General features: G+C 45.3%; 1 protein-coding gene across 5 annotated transcripts; it reads left to right on the plus strand.

Annotated features, from left to right (window-relative positions):
- Positions 1-6,883: 6,883 nt before the first annotated feature.
- Positions 6,884-12,612, plus strand: LOC135174092 (endogenous retrovirus group K member 113 Gag polyprotein-like). Of its 5 annotated transcripts, XM_064141344.1 has the most exons (3): positions 6,884-9,468; positions 10,669-10,807; positions 11,562-12,612. In XM_064141344.1, exon 1 carries the CDS (start codon positions 6,907-6,909, stop codon positions 8,227-8,229), a length of 1,323 nt encoding a protein of 440 aa, XP_063997414.1. In that variant the 5' UTR covers positions 6,884-6,906; the 3' UTR covers positions 8,230-9,468; positions 10,669-10,807; positions 11,562-12,612. The 5 variants fall into 5 exon arrangements, with proteins under 5 accessions (XP_063997414.1, XP_063997410.1, XP_063997411.1 ...); XM_064141340.1 differs by having other exon boundaries at positions 10,669-12,612; XM_064141341.1 differs by having other exon boundaries at positions 10,698-12,612.
- Positions 12,613-13,164: the final 552 nt, after the last annotated feature.

Genomic DNA, 13,164 nt, shown 5'->3' on the forward strand with positions numbered 1-13,164 from the left:
ATTCACCTTTCAACAGTCTGTGGTGGAGGGTTGCACAGGCCTCAAATGACTATGTTTAGAAACCTATTAATGCTTGGACTTGTTGTGCCCCCCTCCAAGGGTGTTGCCCTGCCTAAACTTGGGGTAAACAAGTTAAGGGGGACAATGGGACACAATAGCCTTGGTGCCTTCCAGTCTGGGTTGCCTCCTCGAAGGTTGAAGTAAACACGTTATGCAAGCTCACGCGCCTAGGGTGGGGAACCCACCTGAGTCCTCTCCTTATTTGGGGGTACCGGAGCCTTGGACTTCACCTTATTTGGTATGTTTTGGCCTGTTGCCAAGCCCTCATTGGACAGAATTGTGGCCCAAGGACCATCAATTGCGGGGTCAAAACTCATAAAAAGTGACAATACAGTGTCCCTGCTACCAACCTCTCTCCCTCGCATCTTGCCTCTCGCTCCTTGCCACCCTCCTCCACCCACCACTCCTAGCCTCTTTGCTGCTTTTGGGGACCACTGCCGCTGCATGACTCCAGCCCACAGCACCAGCCCAGGGAAACTGACTAAGGCGCTCCTGGCCAGGCACCACTCCGGCCGCTGCTCCAGCTGCTGTTCCCAGCTTGACCGTGCCCATGGAAGCTCCAGACAGCGCGACCCAGTAACCCCTGAACTATTGAAACCCACGATATTTGGGACCATCAAAACTGACTCCAGCCAGTGAGTAATTGAGCAAACTCGATTTAAGCCAGCATAAACTCTCAAAAGTTAACCAGTGGCACTTTCATGCCACAGACTCTCTTCCTAAATCCTTTCAGACCTTTACTAAATTCCCAATTTGCTGTACATAGACATTCTGTAATATAATCTCGGAACCACATACAAAGAACTTGTGATGTAGTTGTAAATAAGTTTGGGGAGGGGGGATTCCTTGTGTATATAATATTAAATTATTTAAACCCTTTTAAAATTTGGCCTCATATTTCAGTCCCCCAAAACCCAGATGAATCCCTCCACGACACAGTCCTATCTGGCCTGTGCACAAACCTAATGGCAACTGGAGACTCACAGTTGATTTTCGTGCCCTCAACGAGGTCACTCCACCCATGAGCGCAGCTGTGCCGGCCATGCTGGAACTCCAGTATGAGCTGGAATCGAAGGAGGCTAAATGGTATGGAACCATAGACATTGCTAATGCTTTCTTCTCTAGTGCCATAGCAAAGGAGTGCAGGCCTCAGTTTGCATTCACCTGGAGAGGAATCCAGTACCAGTTCAACCGTTTGCCTCAGGGGTGGAAACACAGCTCAACCATCTGTCACTCAGTCATCCACAATGCACTGGAGAAAGGTAAAGCTCCAGAGCACATCCAGTACATCGACGACATCATTGTGTGGGGTCAAACTGCTGAGGAAGTCTTCGAGAAAGGTAACAAAATCATTGACATTCTGTTGCAAGCAGGTTTGGCCATTAAGAGAGACAAGGTCAAAGGACCTGTAAGAGAGATTCAGTGTCTGGGAGTGCGGTGGCAGGATGGTCGCCGTTACATTCCTCAGGATGTGATCAACAAAGTCTCCAACATGGCAGTTCCCACAAACAAAAAGGACACTCTCTCTTTCCTGGGTGCAGTGGGATTTTGGAGACTACACATTCCTGGTTTCAGTCTGTGGTGGTTTGGCTGTTACCCACCCCCCCACACTTAAGAACGTACCCGAGCTAACTCAGATGGGCTCTGGGAATATAAATGAAGCTATTTATTTACAGCAGCACAATATACAAGCAGCTAATTACAGTATATACAGTTAAATACAGAAATATACAAAGGAAAAGTAATACAGAAGCACAACTCCCCTCCCAGAAACCTGAGTCCCCAGGTGTCATGGAAGGTAGCAAAGCCCTTTAGCAGGCCTCATTTGTGCACAAGATCATGGCTCACATGGAGGCCAAGCCATCGCAAAATCAAAACAATATTTCTATCTGCTTTCCCAGCAGCTACAGGGCCTCTGAGAAGATTTCTCCCCCAGAGGGGTAAAAGGTAAACATTGGCTATGTTTTGAGACAAGGACCTTGGTTTCCATCGCCCGGTGAACATCTGTTAGGGGCTGACCCCTGGGTGGTCCTACAGGTTGTTTGGGGTAAGAATTGTCCAATTGTATGAATTGATTATAACTTTGTACCAATCTGTAAAATTAAGGTAAAATCACCTGAACTGGCTAAACACACCTCTTTTGAACACTATAAAATGCTGCATTTGCCTTAATTGAGAGACCTCTCGCTCTTAACCCTGTTCTCCTTCTGAATGACACCCTGCCTGCACACGCATCGCTCGGCATTCGCACCGCAGCATTAAAAATTACGGCCAGCTTGGCAAGAACTCGGCATGAATTTGGCATGAACTCATCAGCCTCAGGGGCCAGGGCCCAGCTCAGGCTGGACCTGCAGGAGACTAGTACAATGCGTCTGAAATTCATAACACTTTGAAACTCTTCTGAACTGCATTTGGACAGTAAGTAACTGACAAACTCTTTATTTAGGGACTGAATAATCTCTCAAGACTCAAATGAACTCTCTTAGAATCACAGACTCTCTTCATTTTTGCCATTCTGTATTTTAATCTGCAACCACGAACCAAGAACTCATGTGGGATAGCTATAAATAAGTTTGGGGAAGGGGTTTTCTCGTGTTTTAGTAATAAACCTTTTAACTTTCTGTTATAATCCAGCCTTGCGTGTTATTCCCCATAAATTCCCCTAAACTCCGTTCCGTAACACCAGGAGAGGCTCTCAACCACCCCTGCACCTTCCTCCTGCCCCTCTCAACCTTACCCCAAATCCTAGGAAGAAAAAGAGGTTCACCCAAGAGGTTAAGGAGCAAGGTTAGTGGCAGTGAGGTTAGGGAGCTGTAGCTGAGTCCAGAAGCCAGCCAGAAAGTGAAGACCAAATGGAGAAATTGTTATCTAATGTTTACTTTCTTGTTCCCATACCTCTCAGTGAGACTGTGAGGGAAGGAGACACAACCATTGTTTTCCTTTCACAGCCAATTATCTATGTTCTCTCACCAAAACATTCTAGCCTGCTTCAAACTAGCACAATCCCCCCCTGTTGGAGAAATTCTTGTTAGCACAGCACACAAGAATTATAAACATGAGCAACCTGTGCTGGGAACGTCTTTGGTTCCCAGATAGCTCAGGAAATTGAGCTGTAAACAACTAAGCACCCCACACACAGCTGCAGGGGGTGGAGTGCAGCTGCAGGTGGGCAGAGCTTAGCCAGCCCCAGAGGCTGACCCTCAGATTGTTATGGTATGCTGACCTATTGATGCCTTACATGTAACTCTGGACCCTCTGGCTGTAACCAATCGTGGTGGAGCCCGCCTACTGCTAGAACTGCATATAAGTCATTGCATCACGGAAATAAAGTGGATTTGACCATCTAACCATATTGGTGAACAAAGAGTCATCTTCCCATAGTGCTCCACTGAACGTGTTCTCCGACATTTGGCACCCTGAAGAGAGGAATCAGGCGTAGCAAGCCAACCGCAGGTGAGACTGCATTGGTGGTCGGAGGGTTGGCCCAAAGAAGAGGGGGCTGATTATCTTGCGGGACGTTCTCTGCATTGGAGAGAGTAAGCATCATTCGGTGCCACTGGGCCAGGTAGCGCTGCCCCGAGGTGGCAGTAGTCTGGACGTTCATTCCGGAGTGAACAGCCTGTGCGTGTATGGCAGGTAAGGCCCACAGTGGATTTGCTGGGGCACTGCGTCTGCTGGTGCATTTATCTCATGGAGAAGTTTGCTGGACATTGAGCTCTGAGAGCTGCTGGCCCGGGCGTGTGCGCAGGGTCATGCGAGTAAAAAGCCTCCCATGATTTTACAGTCGAAGGTGCAGGGGGAGGTCAGAGACGCGCTGTGAGATGCAGTTCTTAGCAGTGGTAATGACGCTGAGTCGACCCGACACACCCATACTGGCGGCTGCCCGTAGCGACCTGCCAGCAGCCAGTTACAATCGCTTCTCAGCTTGGAAAAGTTTTCGGCCCTGCCGCGCGGAGGGCGGCTGCCTGCCGCTGTGTGTACTGTGTCGAATCTGCCGCTGTAGCCCGCGCGTCCCCGTGGATGGCTGCACGCGATACAGGACACAGACTTTGAGTTTTCAGCCAGTAAGAGACGCTACTGAAGGTACAGAGGAACGGACGGTAAAGAGAGAATGGACCGACGGCAGACACGACCGCACCGGATGGCTTGGGACCCTCCCTTTCCCGTGGCTCGGCAGAACAGTCTTCAGATCCGCCCCCTTCACCGCCGCAGGCCCACCCGCCCATCTCCAACGGACCGCATCACGGAGTTCCCCCCGCTCCCCATGAGTCTTCAACGGCTGGGGGGCTGAGGGAGATGCTGAGGGGGTCGGTGGGGTGGGAAGAGTTTGTGGGTTTCCTTGAGTCGTTTCAGAGTTTAGTCAATTTGCGTTTGTATGGCTACAGGGGGATTAGCGATTCGATAGCTCACACAGCTTAGCCTCTGCCTTTTTTCTCTCTCTGTCTTGGAGAGTCTGAGAGGAAAGATGGCAGTTTGGGAGTTTTCAGAATAGATTTCATATTGTGTACTAAGGATTGATGGCAGGGGGAGGGAAGGATGAAAACAGTGAGTGGTGGCTGACCTGAAACAGCTGAGGGTTGGGCAAGATGGAAGGCCGAGGACAAAAGCGGCGCTGTGGCTGCTGGCCTCCTCCCCCTCCTCCTCCCCCCTTCTCTTGCCGCCTGTGGAGGGCCCGCAGGGTCTCGTTCCCCCCCCGCCCGTTGTTTCTTTTACGGATTTTTTTTCCTTGCTAGGAGGCAGCGAAGCCTCGAAGCTGTTTTGACAATGCCAGATGTGAGGAGAGAGCTCTTCACTGAGAGACTGATTGGATACTGGAATGGGCTCCCCGGGGAGGTGGTAGAGTTGCTGTCCCTGGAGCCCTGGAGCTGTTCAAGGCAAGACTGGACATGACACTTGGTGCCATGGTCTGACCTTGAGCCCCATGGTGACGGGTTGGACTTGATGACCTATGAGGTCTCTTCCAACCCTGATGGTACTGTGATACTGTGCTACTGAAGACAGATGTCAGAAAGTTTATGGAAATGATAGCAAGTATGACGAGGACAACTTAGGACCATTTTTACCCCTGTTACAGGCATGGACACGCACAGGTGTATTTTTTAGCCACCTGATAATGATGGTTTGCACTTGAAATGATAGCTGATAGTTCCTGGCTGGGGTATTTACCATCGCCTTACTGGTTAATTCCTTCTACAGACTATGCAGCAATGACTTTTGCACCCCCTGCTCAGTGGCAAAAAGAAAAAGAGGGAGATTGCTAGGACATAGCAGAGATGCCAATGCCACTGACCATGGGTGTGGGGAATTTTGTAGGGGCTGTTGCTTTGCAATCGATATGTAGGCAATTGGAACACAGCGGGTAAGACACCGCTCAGCCCAAGGACACTGTGTCCGCTTCGTGCTTTCTATGAAAAAAAGCAGGGTTGGCCTGAGGATGTTGCGTCCTTGTGATACAGCTGTGCAAAGTAAAACAAGTAATGAATCAGTCATGAATATACCTTAGAACATAGGATCTGCACATCTGGAAATGTAGGGTTTGATATATGAGCACACGTACTGCTTATAAAAATACCTTTTTGTATCTACTAATGATTATGCTTTAAACCACAAAAATGTATTGCATGGACCAATTAGAAATCGACATGTAATCCTGTAATAGTATAAACAGCCTTCTGATTTGTGTATTAAACGTCTTACATTTACAATCCATATTGGATTCTGTAAGTCCATTTCCTCAACTTTGGGAACAGTCAGCATGCTAACAGCGCCTAACAGCGACATCTGGTGACCCCCGACGTGATCAGCAAGAGACCTGATACCCGGGAAGAGAGCTGAGCTGACTGCAAAGCGGGGAAGAAGAAAAGAAATTCCGCGGCGGCTGCGGCCGGGCGTCCGAGAGAGGCGTGAGTGGTACCACGGATTTTCGACTCAGCGGGTGAGTCGGCTGCCTTGAGCAGGCTGCCTTGAGCAGGGAAAAGGCGCGGAATGGGGAATACGGCCCCGGGAATAGAAAAAGCTTCTGTTGAAGCCTTGTTGAAATTTGGACAGAAAGCTGGAGACCCGCTGGATCGGGCTCTAGTGACAGATTTGTTGTCTTGGGCACGCCGTAGAGGCTTACTCAAGGAAACTGCACAAGTTTTTAAAGACGAGACGTGGAAGCATATAGGGGAGGAAATATGGGAATCTGTCCAGACTGATAATAAAGAAGCAAAAAGACTTGCTTCAACCTATCGACAGATCAGTCTCTTAGTACAAAAAATAGGAGCGGAGGCAGAAGTTGAAGCAATAATTCAGACCATCTTGAAAGACGCTAAAAATAAAGTAACATCGGGATCGGGGGCGGAGACAAAAACTGCCGCGGAGACAAAAACTGAGATAAAAACTGAGACGAAAACTGTTTGCCCTGCTACCCAAGGTCCTTACGATTATCTCATTCCTGATTGGGACCCCGATAAGGGAGCGGGAGGTTCACAAGTCCCCGAGCCTATGGAAGTGGGACAAGCGGTACCATCAGCTCCGCAAATAGACCCTGCAACTGTCCCTCTGCCTCCTGAGGAAGAGGAGTTAAAGACTCTTTTACATGAGCAGGCAGATGCAATGACTAAACTATTGAATGAGATGCAACGGTTGGATAAAGGTTCCAAATCAAGGGTGGTTAAAGAGAGTTATCGCAAGGCACATAAGTCTATTGTTGAAGGTCTGAAAAATATTGAGAAACAATTAACAAAGATTGAGTCTGGTAATTGTGTTCACCCTGCTGCTGTTACTGAAGAGAAAAATACAGATGGTAAAATGTCAGTGGAAAGGGTTCGTCAATGGGTGTTACAAAGTATCAGAGATGGTGAAATGAACATAGAGGAGGGCGATTGGTATTTGCGGTCTAAGTATGGTTCAGAAGCGAGACTGTCTGCGGAGGATAAGAGAAAGCTTGCAGATTGGTTTGCATTGTATCCTCAGTATAAAAGGAAAGAGGATTCAGCAAGTGGAATGGTGGATGATGTCTGGAAGTGGTGGAGAGGGAAAGCGAATGAGGAAAAGTCAAAGGAGACTCCTAAACAGAGAAATTCTGATTACATTCCAAAAGATCCCAACTTTGACATGTCAAACCGGTGGAAGGGAGTTGTAACCAATGCTGAAATTACTGGGGATTTTCAGTTTACAGCTGCACCAGTAACTATTGATAATAATGGACAGAGAAACTGGCAGCCTATAGATTGGACCACAGTTGCCAAAATACAGAAAGCAATTTTAGATTATGGAATAGACAATCAACTGGTCAGAAGACAGATGGAAACATTTATAAAACATCAGACACTAATACCCACAGACATTAAACATCTGTTTGAACTGATGCTGGGACCTACGAGTTATATGATGTTTGTTAACAAGTGGCAGGAAAGATTAGAGCAGAAACAGCTTGATAACTTGACACTGCCGCACGGAGATCCCTTACGGGTGGCCTCCCTAGAGCAATTAATGGGGAACGGTCAGTACGTTGACCCACAGCGGCAAGCTGCGCTAGACTTGCGAATTCTGGCTCAAAGCAAAGTGGCTGCCCTTGAAGCTTTCGCCAGTTTGCCACAGGTCGGCACTCCAAAACAACCATACTTGCAAATTAAACAGAGAGATACTGAGTCATTTATGGCATTTGTTGACAGAATTACAGAAGGTGTTGAAATGGCACCTGACATTCCAGCCAACATGAAAGAGACATTGGTAAAAGAGATTGCTATGCAAAATGCCAATGCTGCATGTCGGAGGTTAATTGCCACTTTACCCCCTGCTGCTTCTTTACTGCAAATGGTAGAACAATGTTCTCGAGCCCCGATGGAAGAAGAGAAGGAAAAGGCTCGAATTCATGCCTCTGCATTAGCAGCTGCATTGTCCAAATGCTCGCCACAAGGAAAGGGGGACAAGGGCTCAAATCCTGTATGTTTTAAATGTGGACAGACGGGACATTTTAAAAAGCATTGTCCTACAATTAAGGCTGTTACTAACCAAGTATCGTCGATGAGTTCTCCATTCGCAGGAACCTGCAACAAGTGTGACAAGTTCGGACACAGAGCGTCAGACTGCAAATCCCGATTTAAGAAGGATGGAACACCTCTTGTGCCCCAGCAGGGAAACGGGGGAGGCCGCGTGGGGGGCGCGGCTCAGACCTCATCTTAAGCGACCGGACCCCCCACAACGGAGGCTGCCTCGACGATCTACTCGCCGCCACCAGAGGAAGCGCTGGCCTCGATTTGGTCGTAAGTGAAACAATAACAATCACAACACAGGAGGTTACACTAATCCCTACTACCAGTAAAGGACCATTAGGGTATGGACTTTCTGCCTTGCTAATAGGAAGATCTTCAGCTACAAGAACTGGAATTTTTGTACAACCAGGATTAATCGATAGTGACTTCACAGGAGTTATTCACATTATGGTTAATGTTTTTACACCACCAATTACCATTCCAAAAGGCAGTAAGATAGCACAATTGATTCCTTTCAAAGCCTGTGTACCACATTCAACACCTAAAATCAGAGGAACAGGAGGGTTTGGGTCTACAGAGCCACTAATAGCTTTCTCTGAGGTGATAACTAACAACAAACCTACACGTTCTGTTACCATTATCCATCCCGACACTCAGATCACCCCTAAAACCATTACAGCTGAGATGATGATTGACACGGGTGCAGATGTCACTATAGTGCCAGCTGCATATTGGCCAAAAGCGTGGCCAATTGTAAATTCATCTGAGAAGGTTTTGGGAATAGCAGGACTAGCAGAAATGAGAAAAAGTGCTGTGTTATTGGACATCAAAGACAATGAGGGGAACATTGCAAAAGTAACACCTGTAATCATGAACACACCCTTATGGTTGCTAGGTCGAGATGTACTCTCCCAATGGCAACTTGTTTTGTCTACTCCTTTTCCATAGCGGCCACTGACAAAGGTGCTCTTCCCACTATTAAGCTGACTTGGAAAACTGATAAGCCTGTGTGGGTTGATCAGTGGCCGCTCACTGATGAAAAATTGGAGCACCTGAACCAGCTTGTGGATGAACAATTAGAGAAAGGCCATATAAAAGAATCTTTTAGTCCTTGGAACACTCCAGTTTTTGTTATACAGAAAAAATCAGGAAAATGGCGATTTTTGCACGATCTTCGTGCTGTTAATGAGCAAATGACGCCAATGGGAGCGTTACAACCAGGCCTACCTTCTCCAGCTGCAATACCTGTTAATTGGGCTGTCTACATTATTGATCTTAAGGATTGTTTCTTTAGTATTCCACTCGATCCTGCTGATACTCAACGATTTGCCTTTAGTATACCATCAAAGAATAACAGTGCCCCCATGAGAAGATTTGAATGGATAGTTCTGCCACAGGGAATGCGTAATAGCCCAACCATATGTCAATGGTATGTTAACCAAGCATTACAAAATTGGAAGAGTTCACACCCTACATACGTGGTATTACATTATACGGATGATATCTTGATTGCTTCTCCCATTCCCTTAACAGAAACTGAGAAGACTACATTATCACAGACTCTTAAGCACTGGGGATTGACAATTGCAAAAGATAAGATTCAGGCCCAAGAACCATGGAATTATCTAGGACTGATAGTGACAGAAAGCAGAATCAGACCTCAAAAAATTACACTACATGTGAAAATAGAAACAGTGAACGATGTCCAAAAATTATTAGGAGAATTGCAATGGATCAGACAATGGATAGGGATTACTAATAAAGATCTTGAACCCCTTAGAGAGTTGCTAAAAGGATCAAAACATCCAGCAGAACCTAGAGTTTTGCAAAACCAGCACTATGAGGCACTTGAAAAAATTAATAACAAAATAGCTGAATTACAAGCATATCGTTACAATACTGCCTTGCCAATCAATTATTTATGCCAACAAGACAATGATTACTATTTGGCAATAGGACAGGAACAGGATCAGAAGACATTCCTACTATTGGAGTGGTTATTTCCAAAAAGTCAGCCTCATGCATCACTGTTACACAAACTTGACCTTGTTGGTTCCTTGCTGTTAAAGGCAAAACGTAGAGTACGTCATGTTTTTGGGGTAGAAGTAACTAAGATTGTGTTACCATTTGCAATGAAATCAGTGGTAGAAGAATGGTGTAACATGTCATATTCTTTTGCTACTGCAGTGATTGCTACATCTATTGATAATCATTATCCTGCATTTCCTCTATTTGGTACTCAATTGATGTTAAACCAGAAAGCACTGAAATGTGAACAACCTATTGAAAATGGTGTTACAGTTTTTACTGATGCTTCTGGGAAAACACACAAATATGGCTATGCTAAATGGTGTGACACTTCCAAACAATGGAAGACTGTAGTGAAAGAACTAGAAGGAGTTTCTGTTCAATGCCTTGAACTCAAAGCAGTAACAATGGTGTTTGAAGACTTTGTAAATATCCCTGTAAATATTATTACTGATTCTATGTATGTAGCTTCTGTTGTGAATCGAGTAGAGGAGTCAATTATTGGACACATTTCTAACAAGGTTATTGAAGCTGTGATTATTCAATTGTTGAATTTGATTCTAAACAGAAAATGTTTATATTTTTGTACTCATATTCGTAGTCATACTAACTTGCCTGGATTCTTGTCAGAAGGAAACGCGAAAGCCGATGAGGTGGTGAGTGCTGGAGCCCAGCAAAATGATACTGATGAACCTTCTGTTTCTGTCAAATCAGCCACTCAGGCAATTAAGCAAGCACAAGTAAGTCATGCATTCTTTCACCAATCTGCAAAAAGTTTGTCTAAGGAATTCTCTATATCTCTGCAAACTGCTCGTGGCATTATTGCCTCGTGTCCTGATTGTGCCAAGGTCTCACCCCTACAATCAGAAGGCACTAATCCTAGGGGGACTGAGGCAAGAGAGTTATTTCAAACAGACATTACAATTGTTCCGTCATTTGGACGTCTAAAATATGTTCATGTCACAGTAGATACATATAGTTCAGCCTTGTGGGCATCTGCCATGACATCATCAGGGGCGTCAGCAACGTGTCGACATTGGAGAATGGCATTTGCTGTATTAGGAAACCCCCAAACAATTAAGACAGACAATGGTCCAAATTATAAAAGCCAAATTGTTGAAGCATTTCTTTCAGCCTGGAATATCAAACATTTATTTGGAATTCCTTACAATAGTACAGGACAGGCAATTGTTGAAAGAAAGCATTCTGATCTCAAACGATATATTGCCATTTTTCAAAGACAGGGGGAGTTTTCCCATTCCCACTCCCCCCACGATATTCTTTCAAAGGCCATTTATGTTTTAAATTGGAAACTCTGGTCACAAAAGTCGAATCAAGAAGTTGGGTCAACCCCTATCTTTAGACATTTTACTCAAAACAATCCTTTAAAAGAAACACACGTTTCTGTGCAAGTTTGGGACCCCTCATCAGCCACCTGGAATGGACCATGGAGATTAATAACTTGGGGTCGTGGATATGCTTGTGTCATTACAGAGGACGGAGAGCGGTGGTTGCCAGCCAAGTGGGTGCGACCCTGGCTACATGCTGAAACCAAGGAAAACAAGGAGGATGATCAAACGGCAATAGAAGAAATTGCTGACTTAGAAGCTGCACACAACGTCACCAGAGACAACTGATCTGAGCTAAATGTTGAACAATATGTATTGGTTATCTGCTATTGTAATTATTTTTGTGGTGCAGGAGAATTTTGGGTGGGGTAGTGAAGACAACTTTTGGGTGAATTGGGCAAAGGAGACAAATAACCCATCCTTTTGCTTACACTTATCAGCAGCCACAGACCCATTTAAAACATGCCTGATAGGGTTGCCATTTGATGATCAACGCACTTTGGTAGCCTCCTTTTCATCTCTCACACATCAAGATTGTTCTACAGCAAAAAGTATAAGTCATTGTATGGCATTAATAGTTGCAAGCCTCAATGACCCTTTACCATGGGATCCTCAAGAGTTCAACCTGTTAGGAAGTAGAATGCCAAATCAGTCAGGATGTCTGATATTTGGCTCGTACAATCTGACGAATCGTCAAATAACAGATCTAACATCCTATCATTTTCCTTATTGGAGTACCTCTGATTTTTGTGCTAAAGACACGGTTTATGGTTGGAACACAAATGGTATGTGCCTTAACATTACCAAAGCCTTAAGATTGCCTAGAAATGTGTTCCTGATTTGTGGTAGAAGAGCGTGGCCTGGAATCCCAAAAGAAAGTAACGGAGGGCCATGTTACATTGGTCACCTTTCTTTGCTAACTCCTACTTCAGAATTTATCCGAAATCATATTGCAAGTAGTGCAACTCTATTAAGAAATCGTAGAAATGTAGAAATGTTAACCTCTGATTGTAATGATGAAGTGGAACTTTGGTCTCATACAGCAAGAGTTTTTGGAGCATTGTTTCCTCCTATAGGAACAGCACATGCCTTGTCAGCCATTCAGGGATTAGCATGTTGGACAGCAAAACAAGCTAATGTTACTACTAGTGTTATTTCTCAGCTTGCAGTAGATCAAAATAGTTTGCGAAAGGCTACCCTGCAAAATAGAGCAGCTATAGATTACTTGCTTTTAGTACAAGGAAAAGGCTGTGAAGAAGTAGAAGGAATGTGTTGTTTTAACTTGTCTGATCATAGTGATTCAATCCATAAAAAGGTAGACTGGCTTCAGCATCATACAGAGAAAATTACAACGAATCATAACCCCTTTGATGATTGGCTAATGTCATGGGGAATTTCAGCTTGGGCAAAAGAGTTAATCAAAACTGTAGGAATAGTATTGCTTATTGTTATTGTTTTGTTATTCTTAGGACCCTGCATCTTCCGATGTCTATCCTGGCAGATGCATCGGATCGCTGCTACAGTGTTTGAAAAGAAAGGGGGAGATGTGGGGAATTTTGTAGGGGCTGTTGCTTTGCAATCGATATGTAGGCGATTGGAACACAGCGGGTAAGACACCGCTCAGCCCAAGGACACTGTGTCCGCTTCGTGCTTTCTATGAAAAAAAGCAGAGTTGGCCTGAGGATGTTGCGTCCTTGTGGTACAGCTGTGCAAAGTAAAACAAGTAATGAATCAGTCATGAATATACC

Source organism: Pogoniulus pusillus, unplaced genomic scaffold, assembly GCF_015220805.1.
Source record: "Pogoniulus pusillus isolate bPogPus1 unplaced genomic scaffold, bPogPus1.pri scaffold_47_arrow_ctg1, whole genome shotgun sequence".
NCBI classification, from domain to species: Eukaryota; Metazoa; Chordata; class Aves; order Piciformes; family Lybiidae; genus Pogoniulus; species Pogoniulus pusillus.

Coding starts and splice junctions, on each gene's coding strand:
- LOC135174092 (XM_064141340.1), top strand. CDS start 6,907: ATGAACATAGAGGAGGGCGATTGGTATTTGCGGTCTAAGTATGGTTCA.